Source organism: Dipodomys ordii, unplaced genomic scaffold, assembly GCF_000151885.1.
Source record: "Dipodomys ordii isolate 6190 unplaced genomic scaffold, Dord_2.0 Scaffold46, whole genome shotgun sequence".
Lineage (NCBI taxonomy): Eukaryota > Metazoa > Chordata > Mammalia > Rodentia > Heteromyidae > Dipodomys > Dipodomys ordii.
Window position 1 is genome coordinate 14006916 of NW_012267262.1, and position 24643 is coordinate 14031558.

General features: G+C 37.1%; 1 protein-coding gene across 2 annotated transcripts in view; it reads left to right on the forward strand.

Moving 5' to 3' along the window:
* The window catches only part of LOC105988090 (chromosome unknown open reading frame, human C11orf74), a 65631-nt gene extending 41450 nt beyond the window's left edge, over positions 1 to 24181 (forward strand). For both annotated transcript variants that reach the window (XM_013019597.1, XM_013019598.1), the window contains exons 4-7: positions 920 to 991; positions 2988 to 3054; positions 16041 to 16177; positions 23977 to 24181. In XM_013019597.1, the coding sequence (XP_012875051.1) occupies positions 920 to 991; positions 2988 to 3054; positions 16041 to 16177; positions 23977 to 24132 (432 nt within the window). In that variant the 3' untranslated portion in view covers positions 24133 to 24181. The remainder of the gene's footprint in view (positions 1 to 919; positions 992 to 2987; positions 3055 to 16040; positions 16178 to 23976) is intronic.
* Positions 24182 to 24643: the final 462 nt, after the last annotated feature.

The window sequence follows — 24643 nt, forward strand, 5'->3', positions numbered from 1 at the left end:
GAGGACCCCTCCCCCACCCCCCAAAAGACAAAACACAACGTTCCTGAATTAAAAAGAAGAGAGACCATAAAAAACATGGGACAGTTAGGAGGCTGGTAACTTCTCATTCTCATTCTCAAGTACCTGTTGGGGTCCTGGGTTGAAAATCATCATTACAACTCAGTAGTTCAACAAACACCATTAATGACAGACAGCAACTTGGTTTTCCTCAGTTTTCATTTAACAGCTTTGTAGGGAGGAACTATCTATAAATTCTCCTGGAAATTATCAGTATCTTTTGTTTATAACATTAGTTTGTTTTTATAGTTCTCTGTGTAAAATGGGATTTAAAAAAAATTACCAGTCCTATAGTAAGCTCCTTCAAACTACAGTAGAAACTCTTATCCAAGGTTTTCTGGGACTTTCTAAATCTCTGAGTTAGAAATGTGTGTAGGATCATAGTTCCCTCACTAGTTTAAGGACATTTCCCAGTGATGATTGTGAGATATAATTTTTCTTTTTCCTATGAGATTCACACTTTACTTGCAATTATTGATCATTAGGAATATGTCACATATTGAGTCTTTGGCCACTATATGAGAGGCAAGAATTGCTGAATTACGTTGTTTTCTAAAATGTTATAGTAGCATTCTCTGGTTTTTCCACCAGTGGTTCATTGCAATGGGACAGAAGGTGTGGAGTGTTCCTATTGTACACATAAGAACACTGGGGTTAACTTGATTGTAAGTTACATGGTGAGTCTAGAGGCCAGTGGTAGAAGTTACGACTCCTGAAACCCATTTTCTGATGCCTCCTATGGTTCAGAAACTCTGGTCTTTCATGTATAGCTAATTAACAAAACCCAGACAGGCTACAAGATCCGTTCTTTTATTTTTGGTGGTTTTAATTTCCCATCGGTATGTCCTCATTATGTTTTCAGATAGTGATAGATGAAGGCCTGAAAGTCAGCAGCTCCTTTCAAGGTGATCTGAAGTTGGCTGGAAAGGTGAAGGTAAGGCATGAGTTAGTTTTTTGTTTTTTGTTTTTGTTTTTCTTCATGGCAAGAAAACAAGCAAATAAACAAAATCATAATATTTATGATTGTTTTCTTTTATATAAAGTAGGGAATTCACTAGATTTTTTGTCCTTGAGATTTTTGTACATTTTAAAAAATATTAAGCAGCTGTACAAATAGGTTACAATTCCAAATTGTGGATACAATGAGTCTTGATCACTGTCACTTCTTCCATTGTTTTCCCCCGTATTTTCCACTCCCCTCTCCACCCCCACGTTATGTTGTTCAATGTTTATATAATGTACAATGAATATAATGACTGTATGTGCTTACCTTTTCTCCCTGCATTCCTTAGGGCCCTCTCCCACCATTCCTCTCCTTGTCCCAAAGGCGTTTGCTGGTGCTGGTAGGTGCTATCCCCTTAGCTTTTTTTTACTCAAGGCTGGCACTCTACCACTTGAGCCATGGCTTTACCTCTGGGGTTTTGGTGATTAACTGGAAATAAGAGTCTCATGGACTTTCTTGCCTAGGGTGACTTTGAACCATGATCCTCATATCTCAGCTTCCTGGGTAGCTAGGATTACAGGCATGAGCCACTGGAGCCCAATTGCTTTTTAACTGGTGATTGAATATCTTAGCTATATTCTAGATCCTTTTTCTTTCTTTCTTTAAGCCTTAATGAATAGGGAATGCCTTAATAGAGAAATGTGACCCACATCTCCTTTAGCATACCTGATCAAGAAAAAAAAAAGCACTATACTATACAAGATTCCACATTTTAGTATTGAAACTACCACACAGCAGATAATTTTTTTTTTGCCAGATACGACGTAATGATTGTAGTTGTATACTTAGATGCAATGAAAATTGCTATTTTAGATTCCTATGGAATAGCCATGGTCTGCCTATTACAAGTAGAGCTAGGGGAGGACAGAATTTATTCTTTGAATTGCAATTATAAAATCTAATTTGTAATTTTAAGGCCTTTTGTTACATACAAGTTTAGGTCATGGGCTTAAGAAGCATAGCAACCTCACATTTTACTACTTGTCATCAGTGCCAGTGGAGAAATCATTTTCTTATTTACACTCTCTGGTATTGCTCTGAGATGAATTAGTTGATGTCTGAAATGTTACCATTTTGTTAATCTAAAACGTCTCATTGTCAGCTGGCAGTGGAAAGCAGTATTCCATGAGGAATAGTTTTTTGTTGAAATGCTGCTATTGTGTCTGTAAAGGTCACCTGCTCTCCTTTTTACCTTTGAAGTAATTTTCAGTTTTATTTGCTAAAAAGAGAGAACACTTGATTTTTTGCCCTGCTCACCTCTCTTGTGATTTACCTAGGGCCAGATGATTTTGTTTTGAATGAACCTTTCTCTCTTTACTTTCTTTAGTCTCTTCTCTCTGGCTCTTCAGAGTGCTGCAAGAAAGCACACTGTTATGATAACAGCCAAACTACCACTGCCATTTTTTCTGAAAACACAGTCATAAAATCCAGTACACAGTCTAAAAATCAAGAAAATTGAGGGAAGGGGAAAGGTTGGGAGGGATGGGAAAGAATAATGAAAGGAGTGACATTGATCAAGATTCCTTGTATTCATCTACTACTTGAATGGTAACTCCTTTATGCAACTATTTAAAGATTAAAAACTAAAATTAAAAAACAAAGTGGTTTTATATATATATACGTATGTATATGTATATATTCTGGGTAAGAATCCGGAACGAAGTCCCTTTTTCAAAATTCTTTTCTATTATTCCCTTTCAGTGTAGACAGCTGACTAAGGTGTCTATAAAACCTCGGCCACCTTCCAGATGAACTGCTTCTCAGAAGGGAATGCACATGAACACAAAGGCTTTGAGCTGAGATTCAATAGTTAATGGGCAAAGTGGACTCAGCCACTTGGTTGAATGGGATTCAAGTGGATTCATAGACTTCATTGCAACTTTAAGTCTGCCTGACATGCATACAGTGATGTTAATTTTTTTTCTAGGTGGACAACTTCCTCAGTTTAGAAGATGTGGACATAGATGAAGAGACTGATCCCCAAATGAGCAAGGGTATGCTTTCTCTTTACTTTCTATGCTGGGTGAATTCTCTCTACAAACTACAAATGATGATTTAGGCAGCTTTCTTTTGGGGGAAGTGCTACCTCCCACCTGCCTGCCATGGGAACACTGATGTTGTGAACTTATTTTACTTTCATACCAAACAAAGATGATTTTATTCTAGATTGGTCAAACTGTCTTGTTTAACCTTTGGTTTTAAGCAAAAGAAAGCTGTTCCTTCTATCTTACCCCCTCGATTTAACAGAGGATTAATTCTAAAATAATTTCCTTACATAGATCTCTTATCATGTTAGCTCCTTATTTCCAGAAGTAGTGTTGTAAATTGAGGTAATTTTTGAGGGACACCAAATGATCATAAATATCATAGAATATCACAATTGATTACAAAAATAACGAGTAAGAAAAGCTAATTTCTTTTTGCTTTTAAATGTATTTATAAAAATTAAACTGGAGGTATGGCTCAAGTGGTAGAGTACCTGTCTGGCAAGTACAAAGCCCTGAGTTCAAATATCATTACTGCCAAAAAGACACTTAATACTGAAGATATATTGTAAATGTTTCTTTTGGTGCATTTTTTCACATGGGCTAGACTGGAAGAGGCTTTTTGCTGGTTCATTGATGTTTATGTAGAAGATGATTTTTTAAATTTCCTTATTAACATTTCTGTAGCATCTATTCTTCACTTAATAAGCAAGAGTAAAATCACATATTACAAAGAAAGGGGAACCACATACAGGCAAGAGTCAGGTAAAGAGTTAAGAGCTTCATATTAGTTCATTTTTCTTGTTGCAATGACAGAATGCCTGATTTAAGACACTTAAAAGGAGGAAAGAATGGTATAATCCCTGTTTTCACTGTATTTGATTCCCGTTCCTTGCATCTTGTATATACATTTTTCTAATTTGGGGAGGGGAAGGGAAATAACAAAATGCTGAAATAATAGTACAGGTTGACCCATTGTAACAATGAGATGTACAAGACACTATGTTGAAAATTAACTTTACAACTTTGGGGATGGGGGAGGAAGGAGTTAGGGAACTGGGGAGGGAAGGGATGGTAGGGGGGAAAAAGCAGCAGGTAACAATGCTCAATAGGAAATGTACTCATTATCTTACTTATGTAACTGTAACCCTCTGTACATTATTTTTACAATAAAACATATATTAAAAAAGTATTTCAAAGTCAGTGTTCAATTTTAAACAAAGGGCAATTTCTATGGGGGTTTGCTTCTTGGCCTCTGTTTCCTGTCTTTTGGTAGCATAAATAAGAATAGTTTATGGGAGCAGACAGTTTGTTTATAATCAGGCAGGAATTAAGGTGGTTGGGTAAAGTTGGTTTGGGGATGGAGACAATCTGTAAATTGTATTAGCCCCTGTTCTGTCTAGCTTCTTTTACTGCTTGAATTGGCAAGGCTTTGGTAATGGAAAGCAATTAACATTTTTATTCTGCTTCCAAACATCAAACTATTCCACTGATGGGGTTGTTTCTCAAGCACTTTATTAACCAGTAGTCTTTGAAGACTTTCAAGTTTCTTATTTGATGTCAGGGATCTAAATGAATCTCATTGTCCAGAGAGGGTTCACTGGCTTTACACTCTAGTGACTGGATTTTTATCAGAGCAGCTTTGGGACTTTGACTGGACTTGAGGGAGAGCCTGGATTTTCAGGAAGCTGTTGTTGGTAGAAATGCAGATTCCTACATCCTGCACCCATTCAGAAGGTCTTCAGGGACACTGAATTTTTAGTTAGTACCCCAATGATTCTGATATAGTTTGAGGTTGACAATTGAAGACTAATGTTTCTAGTCTTCATGTAACACATTACCAATATAAAATCAATTTTATAGGAAGGCAGGAAAAAAACCAGTGTTGGGCATTTCTGGGGTGGTTTAAATTTCTCAACCTCCTCCCACCAATGAGAAGGTCTGTATTTTAAATCAATATAGCCAACAAGTTTGGTTTTTGTTGTGTCTATCTTTTAAGTTGTCTTTTTATCCTTTGCTATTATTTTCACATTCTTTTCTCTAAACAGTTTTGAAGTTTCCTCTTTTAGTTTGTGGAAAAATGAATATAACATCTCACTAATATGATTTTTTAAGGAATCAAATAACAGGCAGTTTTGCATTTGGGTATACATGATTACTGAGGCTGAACCAAGTCTCAGTGGACTTGAATGAACTAGTCAAACCTTCCCACATGGAAAATAATGTGCAGACCCTCTGCTGATAGTTGATCTGGGTTTTAGTGGTCTATTCTAATTACAGAGAAGATCACTAGGGCTTCCCATTTTTAGAAATGCGCAATTTGGGTCACTTGAAAGGAAAAAAGAAATTTAATAGTCTGTGCCAAGGTGAATTCTACTTTGGGCCTAATTTGTATTACACTTTAGGAATGGGAGCAGAAGGCAAATATTTATATCAGATGGGAAAATTGACATTTTAAACAGGCAAGTTGCTTGTATAATTTTGGCAGCTGAGAAGTTTACTGATTAGATTCTGTTGTTATTGTTTAAGCAACAGATTTGCCTGGGGCTGCAAGGAAGTAGGTTTTGTATTGTTTTCCTGCCATTGATTTTATTTGAACACCTTATTCACTCTCATAAATATTCTCTAAGAATTGGGTGTATGATTCTTTCCATGATGTTTACTTTGGCAGTCTAGGTGGGAGAGTAGATACTATATTCAGTGGTATTGAAGAACTTTCTTTTATTAAAAATTTTTTATTTCTTTTTTATTGTGAAAATACTGTACAGAGGGGTTACAATTACATGGGCAAGATAATGAGTACATTTCTTATCAAGCATTGTTGCCTCCTCCTTTGTTTCCCCTTCCCATCCCTTCTCATCCTCCCCCAGCCCCCCCATCCTCCCCTCCCCCCCCCCACCAAAGTAGTAAAGTTTGTTTTCGACATGACAACTTGTACTTCTCATTGTCACAATGGGTCCACCTGTATCCCTATTTAAACGATATGTTTTTCCCTTTCCCCTTCACAAATTATACCGATATCAAATACAGTGAAAGCAGGGGTTATACTGTAGGGGAGGGACATACAAAGCAACAAAGAAATAATCTTATAAATGCGTTAGAAACAATCCCATGAAAGAAAAAAAAACATTTGAATACATATCTTAGGGTTCATTTCCCTAACCTCACCTTATCTGACCTTTTGTGCTTGACTCATACATATACTAGATATTGCAAATAAGGGAAACCATGGGGCCTATGTTTCTTTGGGCTTGGCTTACTTCACTTAATATAATTTTTTCCAAGCCTTTCCATTTCCTAACAAATGGGGCAATGTCATTCTTTCTTATGGAGGCATAGAATTCCATTGTGTATATATACCACATTTTCTTGATCCATTCATCTACTGAGGGGCATCTGGGTTGGTTCCATATCTTAGCTATGGTAAATAATGCTGCAATAAACATAGTTGTGCTGGTAGCTTTAGTGTAGTCTTGTTTATGAACATTTGGGTAAATGCCCAAAAGTGGGATTGCTGGGTCATAGGGGAGCTCTATGTGGAGTCTTTTGAGGAACCTCTATAGTACTTTCCAAAGTGGTTGAACAAGTTTACACTCCCACCAACAATGCAGTAAGGTTCCCTTCTGTCCACATCCCCTCCAGCATCTGTTGTTATTAAAATTCTTGATTTTTGCCATTCTAACTGGGGTGAGGTGGTATCTCAATGTTGTTTTGATTTGCATTTCTTTTATGGCTAGGGAGGTTGAGCATTTCTTCATGTGTCTATTGGCCATCCTTCTTTCCTCTATTGAAGAACTTTCTGAAGATAATGTTTTCCAGGAAGTTTCGTGTTGTGTGTTGATTTCATATCAACTTATAAGCCTTTCCTTTCTCTGATTTGGAATAAGACAGTTAACTTGAAAACTGTTATGTTTTCAGACAAGATGGCTCAAATTGTTATCCAGCACAATTGCAGTTTGGGTTAACTAGTTGCTATTATACTAGGGCCATCAGCATAAGAAGAATCTTCATTTTATTATATTTTTACCTCCTTAATTGGCCTATTCTCTTCTCTGGCTTAATGAAACTAGCTAAAGAGATTATTTTTAAGGTCTAGTTCTCAGAATTATACTGCCTGGACAGGTCTTTTGACCAGTGGATGTACTCATGCTATGGTTAATTGTGTTAAATGACAGTGGGTCCTGGTTCCTACTCAACAATTGGCAGCCCTCTTCAATTTTTTATTTTCAACGTTTCCAGTACTTTGAATCATTTGTAGCTAGGAAGAGGCAAGTGCCTACAAATGAGGGATCAGTTATCTCTCCTTTAAAAAAATATGATTTAATTCTTTGGTTATCCTCATCTTTGAGCAGCTTTAAGCAGCCTGTGAATGGCCAGGGATTCATACTTAACAAATGTTTAATACCTGTGACTATAATGAAGAAAAAAATGTTTAATACTGTGACTATAATGAAGAAAAAAAATAGACCATGTTTCTGTATTCATACAATTCATAAATTATTAGAAGAGTTTCAGGTATAATGATATAATCACAAACATGTCATTATAAATTATTCAGGATCTCTCGAAAGCATTTGAAGGGGAACTTAAATTTGTCTGTAGGATCAGAGAAACCTCTTTAAAGAGTGCTGGGCGCCAGTGGCTCATGCCTGTAACCTTAGCTACTCAGGAGACTAACATCTGAGGATTGCAGTTAGAAGCCAGCTTGGACAGGAAAGTCCATGAGCCTCTTTATCTCCAGTTAGCTACCAGGAAACCATAAGTGGAACTGTGGCTCAAAGTGGTAAAGCACTAACCTTGGGAGAAAAAACTCAGTCAGTGCTCAGGCCCTGAATTCAAGCTCCTCAACAGACTTAATAAACAAACAAACAAACAAATAAATAAAGTGCTTTAAGAGCCCCAGACCCAAAGGGTAAATAACCATGAACTGCTGAAGGGGTGAGGGAGAAGGGCAGATAGGAGAGGATAGGACAGCATAAGAATGGCATATATAGAGGTGATGGTTTAAGAAAAAAATGATACATTTCAAGCAACTTGAAATGTAGATACTGTGTTATATACTTAGGATATTAATATCTTCTTCCATGGCTTCATTTATCATTGAAAACATCAAGAGGGAGAAAATACACAAGGACCTGTTTTACAGTGGTCCTCTAGTCCTACTTCTCCAAGTTTTACGTATGCAAACATATACCCATCTCTGAAGGTCTAGTCATGTTAACCATGAGGACAAGCAAAGGCTTTTGCCCTGTCCTTATTACATCAAGAAATTTTCATTTTGTTCTTGAGAAGAGAATTGGGAGGATAATTCTCTTCTTATCCCACTGAGAGAAGAAAAGATTTATTTAATCAATCCCTTCATTTTGCTTCGGGGGTCATGCTGCTTGGAAGCTGTATGTCTTTTCTTCTAGTCCCGGAGCTTCCCTTTCCCCAAGTGAGTTACAGCTGAGAATCATCTGTTGATGGAAGGCTGAGGGACTCGCTCTGGGTCTCTTAAGGGCATCCATAGAGGTGGTTTTCATTACCCCTGGTTCGGTGTCATTTGTGCAGATATTCTCCCAGGTGGATAGTCTAACCTTTCTGTCTGGAAGGATGCCCAGTTGTGGCTGTGAAACAAGCCTTACTTCCAAATTTAACTACACTAGGCATAAAGCTCCTACTTAGATTTCCACCATTCTGACTCCTAGACACACTTCTCATTTATTTTTGTACAATTGCCCTATCCACGAAGTAACTTTCCCCTAATCTTCCTTACCATCTCTTGGATGGGCAGTAATCATTCTCTTTCTACACCTCCACATTATTTTCCTTTATTTTATTTGCAGAGTATTTGTTAGATCACAGATCACTTGCAAGTAGCGTATCACTTATGTATGTATGTGTCCATGTGCATGTATATATATAAATGTAAATATAGATGTATATACATGTATATTCTAAATCCTGATTTAGTGGAAGTGGTGTTACCTACTTTCATTAAATATAGTGAAATCATCTGGCTTTGAATCTGTTCACCTTGCTATTTTGTTTTCTTCCTCTCCTGATCATTTATGTCTAATTCCCCCTTACATTTTTTGCCTATTGTGGAATAACTAAGAATTATTTAAGCCCTATTTTAGTACATTTTACAGTTATTTTCTTCCAGTGTTTTAAAGATATTCTAGGGTTTTTTTTGGTGTTTATTGTTGAAGGTGGCTCACTGGTAGAGCGCTTGCCTTGCATGCCTGAGGCCCTGGGTTCCATTCCTCAGCGCCACATAAGCAAAAAGAAAAAAGTCGGAAGTGGTGCTGTGGCTCAAGTGGTAGAGCACTAGCCTTGAGCTGAAGAGCTGAGGGACAGCACCCAGGCCCAGAGTTCAGGCCCCATGACCGGACCCCCTCACCCCCAAAAAAGAAAGATAATAAAAATCATCTGTCAGTCTGATTGCTGTCCTATGAAGTTAATGTTCTCTCCCCTCATTTGACTGTTTTTTTCCCTTTTCTTCAGTAATTTTACTATGTTTATGTTGTTTTGTTTGTATTTGTTTTGCTTGGGGGTGGTGGAGATTCTTGTGCTAGGAAATTCTCTGCTCTTATCTCCTTAAATATTACCCATGATCCTATCATTTTTCCATAACCCCTATGTCCCTTTTGCTCTTTTCTGTATTTTTCATCATTAAAGAATTTTGTCTTTCTTGCTTCAGTCTAAATATTTTCCACTATATTCTAGCTCATTAATCCTTTCCTGACATATCAATATTTCAGTGTTGGAATACATATCTATTTTTATTTGTCTTCACTAATGTTGCAGAAGCAATGATGGTTCTATGCTGGTGCGTTTGTGTGAACCAACATAGTGGCACTAACTATACTAGCAGTTATCATCTTCATTGCTGTGAAATTCACAACCAATATAAATGCAAGTTTCCGCTGAAAATGTCCTTGATAAAGTTGTAAAAATGATTGATTTTTACTAATTCCTGATATGCTGACCACAACTCTTTTTTTTTTTTTTTTTTTGTTGGTCATGGGGCTTGAACTCTGGGCCTGGGCACTGTCTCTGAACTCTTCAGCTCAAGGCTAGCACTCTACAACTTGAGCAACAGTGCCACTTTTGGTTTTCTGGTGGTTAATTGGGAGATGAGAGTCATGGACTTTCCTGCTCTGGCTGGCTTTGAACCGAGATCCTCAGATCTCAGCTTCCTGAGTAGCTAGGATTGCAGGCATAAGCCACCGGCACCTGGCGACCACAACTCTTTTAATGATCTATATGTTGAAATAGTATATACCCAACAAGGAACTTCTGCTACATATGGGAATACAATTAGTTATGTGGAAAAATATGTGTGAGAGAGAGTGTGTGTGAGAGAGTGAGAGGGTGTTTAACTGTTTTCTCTTTTCTGAATCACAGTCTCTTTAAAAGGATGACTGACAAACTATGATTTTAAGAAAGTATCAAACAAACTCTTCTACAATTAATAGTACTCATCGCCAGTGATAAAACTGATATTCAAACAAGTGAAAATTAGAATTTTAGGAAACTTGGTAAAATTGGTGATATTGACTAATGTGGGCTTTATTCTGCATAATGCAACATGTCAATATTTGGAAGAGCTACCTAACAGTGTGAGTCAATATTTTCCAAATAAACAGTTAATTATAGTGTAAAACTATGCATTGAAGAAATATCCATTCAACTTGAAAGTTAGGAGAGTGACTTTTAATATAACAATGTGAAACATTCAATAGTATGGTTTCAGATTACTTACTGAAACTAACCTTTAAAAAACTATCATTTGTCACGTTTTGGTGTGGTATCTAAAAAAATACCTGTAATCCTATGAAAAGACAAAATAATTTTCACCTTTTCAGCTATTTACCTGTTTGAGACTAGATTTTCCTTATATCAACTAAAAAAGCATAATTCAAAAATCAAATGCAGAAACAAAGAATCAAACTTTCTTCTATTAAGCCAGACATTAAAATAGATTTGAAAAGATGTAAACCTGTACTTCTCACTGATTCCTTTGTTTTTTGGAAATAGATTATTCATAAAACATTTTAAAATTGAATTAATTTTAATGATTCTATAAATAATATTAGAATATTTATTTGTTTAATTTCAATATGATAAATGTTAATAGATATAACCCATGTAAGTAAGAGATCTTTGTGATCTTTAGTAACTTTTTTCTTATTTAAAATTTTATTATTTTATTTTATTGTAAAGCTGATGTACAGAAGGGTTAGTTACATAAGTAAATCATATTAAGTGAAGTAAGCCAGACCCAAAGAACACAGGCTACCTGGTTTTCCTCATTTGTAATATTAGTATATGCTTAAGGTAGTCCTAGAGGATCACAATATCTTGATAACTTTGTACATATGACCATATAAAATGTAGCTTATTGGGGCTGGGAATGTGGAACAGTGGTAGAGCACTTGAAGACCTGGGTTCGATTCTTTAGTACCACATAAACAGAAAAAGCTGGAGGTGGTGCTATTGCTTAAGTGGTAGAGTGCTAGCCTTGAGCAAAAGACAGTGCCCAGGCCTTGAGTTCAAGCCCAGGACTGGGGGAAAAAAAATTCCATGATATAGAAACAAGAGGTTTCTTCCTCCTTCTCCTTATGCTCCTCCTCCTCTTTTTTTTAGTGTTTCATTTTGTTCCTCTGTTTTATTCCCTGTGGTCACTGTTTCTGAGTACCCTTTGTCTTTTATACAAATTTACCTGATTTGGAGAAGAGATGGGGAATTGGAAAAACAGTGGGACAATGGGTGAAATAATGCAACAGGGATTCTCACTAGACACTATGTTGGAACTGAACTTTACAATGTGGAGGGGAGGAGAGTCGGGGAGTGAGAGAAAATGAGGGAGGGCGTAACACTGTTTGAAAAGAAATGTACTCCTTACTTGGGTAACTTTTAAGAATAAGAACCACTAAACTAGCCTGGCATGGTTAACTCATCCCTATAATACGAGCTACTCAGGAGGCTAAAATCTGGAGGATCATGATTTGAAACCAGTCCAGGCAAAATGTCTCAGAGACTCTCTCTCCATTTAACCAGCACAAAGCTCCACTGGAGGCATGGCTCAAAGTGGTACAGCGCTAGCTGTGAGCAACCAGTAAAACAAAACAAACAAAACAAAATTCACCAAGCTGGACTTTTATAGATAGTGGTTGTGTTGTGGAGACTGGAAAGCGAAACATTTCTCATTATCCTTTTCTTGGACATAGAGGCCCAAATGTTGAGGAAACGTGGTCACTTTACATGATGACACACAAATCGGTTGGCTAATTTTTATAACTATGCCAGGCAGATTAAATATTATTATAATCTGAATTATCAGGTAACAGGTAGGTTGCTTGCAAAAAAATGTATTAGATGACACGAGGACAGCTTTTGATTTGCTCATTATTGGCTCAGTACAGAAAGCTGAACAGCATATGTAGATCATTTGTAAATATTAGAAATTGGAACATGTAGTTGATAAGGAGAAATTAAAGTATTCCCATCAGTCTTGTCATTCAACCTCAAGAGTCAATTTGGAAATTGCTCTGTTTCTACAATGTACATCAGCTGATACAGTGACATTTAATTAAGATAAAAACAAAGCCTTTGGTTGTTTTAAAAATAATGTGGTCATCTTAAGCCCCTGAAAACACTGGAGTTTTAGAAAGTTTTACAGGGTATTTCAGAAATTCTTTTCACTGTCATCAACAAATACAATAATTATTTTTCCCTGGAGAAGATAAGTATGTGTACAAATAACAAATCCATATTGGCTAAAAGATGGTAATTTTCCTTATAACATGTATCCTATCCGTCTTTTCTCATCTACATTAATTTGCCCTTTCATAAGCCCATTGTATTTGGAGTTACTCACCTTTGTTCTTATTATTTAGTTAATTTCTGTGTGAAAGACATATCACTTCAACCATATTCTGTTTTTGAGAGTAATGATGATACTTCTTTTACATCATGCACAGAGTTGTATTGGCAAGTAGGTTCTCAACACCTGCTATTCAGTTTAAAAGACATGGTGCAGGAAATTCATTTTCTGTCTCCAACTGGCTGAGAATCACTACACATGCAGGGACTCTATTAGGCCCCAGCAGACATGCTGGGGTGAGTTTTGCTTTTACACTGAAGAAAAGGAATGTCAATACATGTTAGTTAAAATACAGAGGATGAGTCTTCTTGTTTTTGAAAGAATTGTATCCATGGCAGTGGAATTATTAGGAAAGAAATAATTTTTGTTGAAATTTCTAACTTTTTCTTTGCAAACAGATTAGAAAAGTGTAGAGTTGGAGTGAAGGAACTGCAAACTGGCTATACCATTTGTCAGTCAGAACAATGATCTGCAGTAGCCCTTAAAGCAGAATTGATTTTGATTTCACATTTGAGCCTGTTATTTCCTCTGGCAGCCAGAGGGTCTGGGGTATATTGGTTTTCACATTCAGAGGTCTGAACCTTTCTTTTGCTGCCTTGTTAGCAGCCCTGGCCAGCCATAGGTCAGTCCTAGTCAGTTACATGAAGGAGCTCCATGAGGGAGCTGGTGTTGAACTCACAAATAGATACATTAGAAAGCCAACTTTCTTGGATTTAAGCATGCTACTTCTGTCGGCCAAAAAAAAAAAAAAGTGTGGGAAGTGTACTTTATGCTGCCCAACCATGCTAATGTTTACTATAGTGACACTTCCAGTACTTGAGTTTGGATGCATAATTGAATCAAGTTAAATAAGACACATAATGAAAAGTCTGCTTTAAAAAGTGATATGGGAAATTTGATCTCTGAACTCAATACCAATTCACAAATAATGAGACCAGGATTTTGGAGAAAAGGAAATAAAAGGCTTATTAATTTTGTCAGACAAAATGAGGACATTGCATTGTTATCTCAGAAAGAACCACAGTCCTGCCTTCTGGAGAGGTTTTTACAGCCAAGCCCAGGAGCCTGGGCTTCTGGATGTATGTAAAGAGGCATGACTTAAGGCTGGATGGTGGTCTTGGGCTCTCTGACCTCTAGGTGTATCTCTATAGAGCTGTAGTTCCTTGCTGCCCAGCTCTGCAGGATAAGAAGAGGAGCATGGTGATGTCTGGAGCTGAGAATGTGTACTTCAGTTCCCTCCCATGGGGACATAGGGACATAATAGGGGAAGAGGTAGAAGAGTGAGAAAGAAAAAAAAAACTTATGTGAGATAGCATCTGGCTGTTGAGCTAAACCTATAGTTGTGACATATTTGGATATCTATTCCTGTTTACAAAATAAGTTCATGATGTGACATTGTAGGCTAAGATACAGGGCTTGGTGGATGGATTGCCCAGCCCTGCTCTTCTGTGGGATTGGTTCTAAGTGATTAGGAATCTGAGTTTATTCTCACTGTTTATCACCCAGGAAATAATAGAACTCTTGGAAGGATTAGCTGTGCTGATGCTTGTAAAATGCTGGACATAAAGTAAATGTTGGCTAACATTAGTTTTCCTTTATGCTAAATAGCAAGACCATATTCTAAGATTTTAATAATTGGTCATGACAGAACTATGTTTATAGTTCTACCAAACTGTTCTACCAGATTGATGATGAAGGCCTAACTTAAAGAATAGTGATTCTATTTTTTTATTTTTATGAGAGTTGTTGTCTACATTGGTGAACCATGCATTTCAAAAGGGTTTCAGCTTTTGTATATCAATACCAGCTTCAGTTATCTTGATATCTATCTATCTATCTATCTATCTATCTATCTATCTATCTATCTATCTATCTATCTATCTATCTATCTATCTATCTATCTATCTACCTATGCTGCCATTGGCAACAGCCCAGGCATGCCTGTTGCTAATTAATCACTTCCACTGAGAACTTAATTAGTGGCTTAATGAGGATCATTGTAGAGTAGCAGGCAGCATCTTCCTGAGCCAGCTGCAAGTTCCTGGCTAGCATCAGCTAGTCCTAGGCCTTCTGGTCCTTTGGAAACTCCTATGCTTCTGTTTGTCCTCCATAAAAATCACTGGTTGTCTGTTAGGCAGTCATTAACTGTCACATCTGTAAGGAAGGAACATATACATTTAGGTTGAATGGATCAGAAAGCCAAGATTGGTTGTTGAATTCTTGTGATTGTGCTAGTACAGGAAACATGTTATTGTTTGCAAGTGTTGAAAAAGAAAATGTGTATTCTGAATATGACAAAGTATTTCATTTTTCTGAAAGTTAAAGTGCTTTTCTTCTGGCATTGTTGTTATATGTATGTGTGTATATATATATATATGTGTGTGAAATATTGCTACACTGTTACTAGATGAAATAAGTACTCTATTTTCTTTCTCTGTACTCCCTCGGGAAAATATGGCAAAATGAGGCAAAATTAGCATCTTCTTCCTGCCTTAGTCTCCTGTAGAAGTAGAAATTTGTTTCAGATTTCAAGGCAAAATTGAGTTACTCACCAAACAGCATTTCTCCCATTCTCTCTTTTGGATAGACTGTGACTCTGCAACAGTAAGATAAAAACAAATGTACCAATCGCTTCTTCTTTAGAGAAAGGGATTTCTTTGAGTCAAGTTCCCAAAATGAGGACATGCTGCATTGTAGAATGGACCTACTTTGCATGAACGTATTTTCTGGTTTCCTTCTTCCTTCCTTCCTTCCTTCCTTCCTTCTTCCTTTCTCTTTTTCTCTCTCTTTCCTCCTCCTCCTCTTCTTAATCTTCATCTTCATCTTTTTTTTTTGCCAGTCTTGGGGCTTGAACTCAGAGCCTGGGCACTGTCCTTGAGCTTCTTTTGCTCAAGGCTAGCACTCTATCACTTGAGCCACAGTGACACTTTCAGGTTTTTTCTGTTTATGTGATACTGAGAAATCGACCCCAGAGCTTCATGCATGCTAGGCAAGCACTCTGTCACTAAGCCACCTTCCCAGCCCAATGCATGAGCATGTTTTTATCCTTCCTTTGGCTGTTAGATCACTGGTGCTAAGTGTTGAACCTGGCAAAAGATCAACTGAAATATTTTATAATCAACAGATAGGATGCTGCTTCCAGGAGAAGTGGAACAGGAATTAAGCACCTATGTTCCTTCTTACGTTCCTGTTGACCGGCCTCCCATCAATGAAGAGAAGCTGAAGCCTACTGTAAAAAGGACCATGGAGCAAGTGTCTGAGGTACTCCCCAGAGAATGTAGTGCCTAGATTTTCTAGTTTGTTCTATTAGGGAAATGTGCTCTTGTTCTGTGCTTTCTTTTTCCTTAGACATGGGGAAATTTAGAACTTGTTATTTAATTGGTTCCTCTTCTGTTGATTTTTAAGAAAATATCATTTACTTTATTATTATAAAGTGATGTACAGAGGGATTACAATGACATGAATAAGGTAATGAGTGCATTTTCTTTCATACAGTGTCCTCTGTTCCCTCACTCTCTCCCAGTCCCTCCCCCATGAGTTGTATAGTTCACTTTCATCAGTGTCCAGTGAGTTCCACTACTGTACTTTTTTCCCCATTTCCCTTGAGTTTTGTACCCTCCCCCAACCCTCCTGCAGATATACAAGTGAATATACCATGCATAAAGAAAAGCCAGACTCATCAAAAAATAAAATTTTAATAAAAAGAAAGAAAACAGAGATCTCTTATTTCCATATCTTGGAGTTCATTTAGATATATATTATTTTATATGAATATGGGTCTTTAATGATTATACTCCTTGTAAGCACACAGAGAAATTATGTTTTTATGTGGGAACTCTCTCAGCTTTATGATATATGTCATACTGAAGAATAAGCAATAGAAAGAAGAGACAGTTTTCTTATCTCTTTTGGCCTGAACTGGCTGTGGTTCTTATCATTTCTAAGGTCTTACAAATTTTTGATATTAGTGAAGATAGGACCACACTGCTGTAACAAAATCTTGATAATAATTCCAAGGCTGAAGGATGTAGAAGTCTATTTCTCTTACTTAGCATTCTAGAGAGAGGTCTTAGAGTGAATAGGTCAGTTCCCTAGGGTCATCGGAGACTAAAGGCTCCTTGAGGCACTGTCCCCAGCTAAACGTTCCAAGCCAGATTGCCACCATACTTAGAGGGGCAGGGATAGGAGCTTGGGGGTAGGCATGCCACTGCAAGGCCTAGGACTTTGGATCCTTCATTGCTGCTCATGTCCCATTGGCAACCACTTAAGTCATGTGTTCCTAGCTAGCCACAATAGAGACAATGTGCACAATGGCAGGAGAGAATAGACTCTCTGTTAACACCTTTACCCTCTCAGACATAGAACCTGAAAGCCACTTTAGTTATCATTTTGCTATTCTTCTATATATACTTGGCAAATGGGCACTAACAGAGGCTGCTGGTGGTGCTGGAAAGTGACCCTTGTGACCTTCCTTATTTTATTTTATTTATTTATTTATTTATTTTATTTGTGAACATACTGTACAGAGGGGTTACAATTACATGGGCAGGATAATGCGTACATTTCTTACCAAGCATTGCAGCCTCCTCCTTTGTTTACCCTTCACATCCCTTCCCAGCCTCCCCCCCCCCCCCCCAGTCCCAATCCTTCTTCCCCCCCTCCCCCATCCCCCCGCAGCTCATTTTGGACATGACAACTTGTACTTCTCATTGTTGCAACAGGTCCACCTGTTTCCTTAAATGACTTGTTTTTCCCCATCTCCTCCACAAGTTATACTGAAAGCAGGACCTTCCTTATTTTAGTATAAAGGGGATCAGCCCCAATAAGTTGTTAAGGGCTTTTGGTTAAATCTGTGGATTTCTAATGAACTCCCCAAGGTCTCTCTTGGCTAGTATAATCATTCAGGTACTAGTCTTGTAACTGGAATTTAATTCTATTTGTAGAATCAGTTGGAATTATGACATTCAAAAGTAATGCAGTGGAATTCTAAGCTGCCATGTTCCATGTTTAGTATTTTTAAAAACATCAAAATATCAAAAACATATATCCAAGGTGCTTACAGGTTTATATTAAACTCCCAAATTGGCTACCAGACAAATAGATCAGGACAGCCACTTTCTAATATGCTTTTTGAATTATAAATTACATTCTTGGACTTATAAAAAACTAAAATTGCAATACTATTCTTAGCAGGAATCAGTTTCTTTTTAAGGCTCATTTGTATTCTTGACTATTGGAAGTTGATCTTAGAAGTTGTTGTGCTAGCCATTGAATATGGCATCTAGTACCTTTGTAAAAACACAATTACACTTAAGTATATAAGTATTCTAGGACAATAGAGGAAAAAAAAGTGGTTTCAGTTATGGGTTAAAAAAATTCTGAATGATCTCGAATCTGTTGAATAGTAAAACACAAAACTGTATGATTGCATTAAACATTTTGATTTCTCAATTTCACAGGATTTTTGAGCATTTTTCAATGTTGGAATCAAAATAATATAAATGAATTTTGTATTTCTTAACTCATAAGCCATTCGTGAATAATTCGTGTTGTTTTGTAAATATCCTGACCAATATTTTGTTTGAGATCTTCCTTTATTCTTCTTTTTCCCTTACCCTTTCTCCTTTCCATCTCATCCTTCTTTTTTTCCTCTTCTTCCTTTCCTCTTCCTTCTCCTACTCTTCCCTCCTTTCTTCTTTCTGCTCTCCTTTCCCCTTTCTTTTTTCTTTTCTATTTTGAGACAGAGTCTTACTATGCAATTCAGTCTAGCCTTAAAGTTTATATGTAGTCCAATTTGGCCTAAAAGTTGTGATCCTCTTGCCCAGCTGCTGGGATTCTAGGTATGTACCATTATATCTGGCTTAGGATTTTTATTTCTAACTATTATCTGTAAGAGACTGTCTAGAATCACAACATTGCAACATCTCTGTCTTGGTTTGATACCATTAAGCTTATCTCAAGCCTTTATTATAATGTCACCAAAAAAACATAATCATCAGTTTCCAGCAGATGTCCTAAAAGTGCTCACCAAATGCCATTTGGAGAGCGGGGACAGCAATTGATTTTCTGCTGTCAGTGTGAAAGGTGAAAATGTGATCTGGCTGTCTTGACTTTCTCTTAATTTTCTCTTAAGAACTATTGATCCACTTTCTGATATTTTGGGCCTATTTGATATTTTTCTTAATATTAGCCGTTTTGTACATGTGAATTTTTTAGCCTTAGAGTTAAACCTTTTTCTAAGAACCTTCAATGTTGTATTTGTAAATAACTTGCTTTTTTTTCCTGGCTACTCTATTTTGAGAGATTTGGTAAGTTTTGAACAGCTTTATAGAGTTCAGGTTAGGAAGATGAAAAGTTGTTACTTGTTATCAAAACCATAAAAGAGGTCAGTAGACAAAAAACTTGATGTTTTAATGGGAGAGCTGCTTTTCCAGTTCATAATAGGATTCTAAAAAATGGCCATCTATAAAAGACAGTTTATTTACTGTATTACTTTGTATGCTAGCTTACAGCTATATGTTACCATTATTGATTTGAGCATTAGTTCTTTTTTCTTTAATTTGCCTATGTGGTACCATGAATGAAAATGATGCCTCTTTTAACAGTGTCTCTGGTAGAATAAGTCACATGAGCAATTTTAAGGAAAAGCAAAGTTTTCTAATAGTGTAACAAATTGTATTCCCTGAGAGGCCACAAAAAGATTTCAATTAGATTTGAAATTAGACACCTGAAATCCACACATATTTCTCTCAGCTCCTTAGGCAAAAACAACAAGTTAATAACTTAATTCACAGTTGTTGTTTTTTTGTTTAGTAGCAGGGGATTTGGTGTTCGATTGCACAAATTCTTGCCTGAAATAAATCAGAATTTCAGATTGTAATTTAAAGCCTTGCAGTCTTATAGTTTAGAACCCTGAAATAAACCAAATTTGAAAGAAGAGAATTCCCAGTCTGCTACAACAGTCAATAGCCTGAAAGGCAGAGCAGAAATGTAACCTTCCTATACTGTAAAAGCCATCCTCTAGTAGGCCACAGTGATGTTTACTGAATGACAGTGGACACCTCGTCTCACTTTGAATTATGTGTCTATTGCCTGTTTTGGGAGAATCCAATTCATTCCTCTCCTGCTTATCTTCATAAGCTTGTTTAGTTCAAATGTAAGATGTGGCTCAGTTCCATACATACAGTAGCCATGTAATAAACCATTGTTGAATGCACAAATATATACACACATCCTCACTACTTACTGGGAACAATTTTCTGACACAACACAGTTTGGGGGGGGGAGTCATTGTGTCTTTTCTTTTCTCTTGGTTAATTCCCCTCAATGTATAAACACATTCAGATCTCTCTGGTCCTTAAGAAAATGAGACAAAACAAGAAAAGAAAAACCTGCCCTTTGTTTTGGATCCCTCTTTGGCTACTGACTATTCCTTTTCCGTAGTTTTTTTTCCCCCCAGCCTTCAGAAGTCACTAGACTCTACTAGTTGATTCTGTTTCCTTTCCACTCAGCCCCCTTTCAGAATACCACAAAATGTCCTAGGCCTCCGTCGCTTGCCTGCATGTGTTCAGAATGAAGGCACTAACTACTTTATAGTGGCTCGATCCCGCCAATAAGAGATGAGTGGTTATCTCTTGCTACCCTCTCCCTTACACTCAGAGATGGCAAATTGGGAATCTTATTTCTATGACTTATTCATGACAGCCCCCCTCTCTGCAAAGCTATTCTTCCCTCAACCTTGTTTACTGATACACTTTAAAGATCCTCTTAGTTATTACCCCGGGCAGCTCTGAATCCTCGCAGGCCCATCCAGTCTGGTCTGGAATAGGCATCCTTTCTCTGCTCCTGTCATCCCTTTAGCTGCACCATTTGTGTTTACTGTATGGTATTATGCTTTGTTTATAGGTTTATCTCACTTGTGATTTTCCTACAGGTCTTTATCTTTGCATTCCCTGACACCTTACACTGACATTTTGACTCATGGATGTGCTGATCACATTGCATTATATTCCCCAAACAGTCTGAAATATTCTGAGACTCATTGTTTGGCCTTGCAAGTAGTTCTGGTTTATTTGCTTTTCTAGTTCAGCATTTAACTGCCTAAGAAGATAATCTGACAAAGCTACCGTTAATAACTCTTAGTTTCTAAGGGAAGAAATCTATCTGTTTAAGTATATAAATATACCCTTACATTTATTATAAATGAGTAATCCTTAACATTATTATATTTATTAACTTTCTGAAATTTCTTGTTCTTTTGCTTTGGTTAATATAAAATGACTGAAGAAGATCATGTGTCATAATGAAGAATTTAAGCATATGAAAAACAACTTAAAGGAAAATGCTATTTTTAAGAAATTTCTCTAACTGAGGTACCATAATTTGAGATGTTATAGTCTCAAGAGATACTGGGATCTGTGTGAAAAGAGAGGGAGAAGATGATAGTGGGCTGGGTCTGAAACTTACTTGGCTATGGGAGTTAGTCCTCATTTGAGATTCAGAAATCCAGAATGCAACCCCTGCACTATCAGGGCTGCTAAGACACGTTGAGTAAAAAGTGTGGTGATATGGGGGCTCGTAGGGTTTTCTTCAGGGTGACAGTACTTGATTGAGAGGAAATGGAGCTTTTTCATTTTTCACTCCTGTGCTTTCCTTTCCCTTCTTGCAATTCTATCAGTGAGCATGACCTGTAATACGAATATCAGTCATTTATTTCTGTCTCCTTGAAGTTCTTATGAAACCTCATAGACTCAGGTTTTGCTAGATTTATTTTGTATTCTCAATATCGAATACTTACAAGTTTTTGAGTAAACAAGCCAGGTGGGTGAAGTTGGGAATCCGAGGACCATTTCTGTTGGATAGAAGGAATGTGAACTCACAGCATGGTACTGCCGGGTTTTTTAGCACAGCAGAGCGATTTGTGTAATTTAAAAGTGTGTAATTTAAAATCTTACATGAGAAGTGAACAAAGCAAAATGACTTCACGTGGTGAGGATGGCTGTCGACAGAGGCCACACAGTGGAGATCTGAGTCACAATGCAGTGAGCACAGGCGGAATGAGCTTGGCATCATTCATGAGGGCATGCGTTTAGACCAGGCATAAGAGAGCAGAAAATGCCATCCGATTGGATGTGCTGTCTTCTTCACACGTACTGCTAGGTTCAGGGTAGAATCAGTCATCCTCCATCAGGATGGGATAGGGCTGAAGTCTGCAGGCCTCAGTACTGAGTGGAGTTGGAGATGGTGTCCTCGTCTTGGGTTATTGTGTGTTCTTTGAGTTTGTTGTAGCAATGTTATCCCTCTGTCATTTCAGCTGTGGTGAGGATTAATTTAGTCTTGGAATGTGATAGAAACAGACGGGTTCATCATTCTGCTCTGTAGAAGATTTGCTTCCAATCTGAGTTGAATACAGGAAATAGGCTTCAGTTTCCTTGTGGCCTTGAGAACATTATCTATGGTCGTTTGTGGGAACTGCTTAGCTTCCTCGGGAATTTTGAATTGGTTGATTCAGTTTTGGCTTGGTTGATTCTTACTAATGTTTATTGAGCAGGTTCAGTTTTATTCAAAGCAGAAGGCCCTGGATTCAAATGATGCTTTTCTCTCTTATTAATTGTGTAGCTTTACCCAAATTCCATAGCCTTTAGGAGTTTCCTCAGATGGGATAACAGTGAATTGTGGAAGGGTTGTTTGAAGTCTGTGCTGCTGTCTACGTGGCTCCAGGTCTTAGGGCTGGCATGTCGTGGGAACTCAGTGGCAGCTCTTTACCATTACTCTTGTCATAACTTTCTAATAGAAACAAAATACTTGCGTCTGTAAAATGTGTTTCCTTGCTAGTTTACTAAGGAAGAATGATAGATCCCTGGGTGTTAGTTACTGATACCACACACCTAAGTGTAGGATATGACTGCCAAACAGGTAGGAGAGATCTACTCCTGGTGGCTTATTTTCCACCATTAGTAGCAACACATATTCTGAGCAATATGCTCCACTTCATAAACAATGAGATCATCTTCCATGTAAAACTATTTAAAGCTAATGATTGTTTCTTCATTCTTGGATAAACCATACTTTTCAATTATTTTGACCTTACCATATGGTAGAGCTGGATGGATCTCATTATATGACACACCATTTACTTTTGGAGAAGCTTTTTAGGGGATGACATCGTGAGATTTTTTTTTAAAATATGCTTTTTTATCTACCGTCCTTTAGCAAATGTTCAAAACTCACACATTTGAATGAATATGTACAAAATGATTACCTTTCCTTGCCGCTACTCACTTTACATAAACTGGAATATTTTGAAATTTATTGGTAAGAAAACAGGGATCCTGGACTTTTAAGATGAAACTTTGTGTTTTAATTCCTTCCTTTTTAATTACCTTTGTCTTTAAGTAGTTCTACAGAGGAGTTGCTAATCAACAAAGCAGTTATGAATCAATGCACCATGATCAATGCTACTTCCTTCAGCCTTCTCCCCCATTCCTCCTACCCTTATCCTTTCCCTCGGTTTTCTTAATTTTGTTGAGTATGTATTGAGTTTTATAATTCTTTCTGTCATTGGACAGAAGATATCGATATTACCCAAAGAAGTATAGAAAATGTAGGATACTTTTTAATCATTGGAAATTATATTTTATTAATACAAGTGTTTTTTTTGTAAATGATGGAAAAACATTTACAGTTGATCAAAACTCTTAAGTTATATTTTCTCACATTTTAATACAATGCCTGTGTTTTCCATATCACTGCTACTACATACAAGTGCTAAGGAATGCAGTGAACGTGTGCATGGGAAACTTTCTGGTCCTTGCCTTGGGCAGAATTAAGCTAATGGTATTCATTCACATGCAGTATGGTACAAATGAGGCATATTAAGAGGTTTAAATTAGGTCAAATTGAATAATTGAATTTATTTCTTTACTTAAAAACAGCTTAATCAGCTGAGAGTGCTGAAGTCTAAAAAAGTTTAATTAAATATTAATGGGTAGTTTATGTTTCAACTTTATCCTTGTTTACTATGATTGTATGTTTTTTTTTTCCTTTATCACATTTTATAGATACTTGGGGATGAAGTTCAGCCCTTCTCACTTGATGAAGAATTTGATTATGACAATGTGACTCTCACCCCCAAGTACACTCCTGAAGATATAGACACCATCAAAGAACTGTTGAAGCAAGGGAGAAAGAACACCAGCACCAACACACAACAGTAACAGTTAATGAGAACCCCGCGTAACTGACACCTAAAGCTTTATTTTTATTTTTATTTTATTAAAGCAATAAAATAAAAGATAAAAGGAATTAAAAATAAATCAACCATAATTCTCTCTGTGGAAATTTTCATGTGTGGTTTAATTGACAAATTATCTATCATTATGGAGGAAGAGGAACTAACAAGACCTAAGAGAGGCTTGCTTTACAGAATTCTTTCTGGTCACATTACTAGTACACCCTGAGATTGGTCGGGGAAATGTGAGTGGGAAGTGGGACAGGAAGCAATGCCTGCCGAAGTAATTGTTGGATTTGAGCAGGTTGTATGTGCAGTGTCATGAAGACTGGACACATGTTTCCATGTTCTTGGGGGTAAGTGACAATGTGAGGGACATATAAAACACGCATCGAGGAAAAAGTGCTCAGGTGAGCAGGGGACTGGTTCCAGCTGTTGGGAGATAATAGTATCAGTGTGATTGTTTAGAGATTAGCATTGATTGGCAAAGGGCTTCT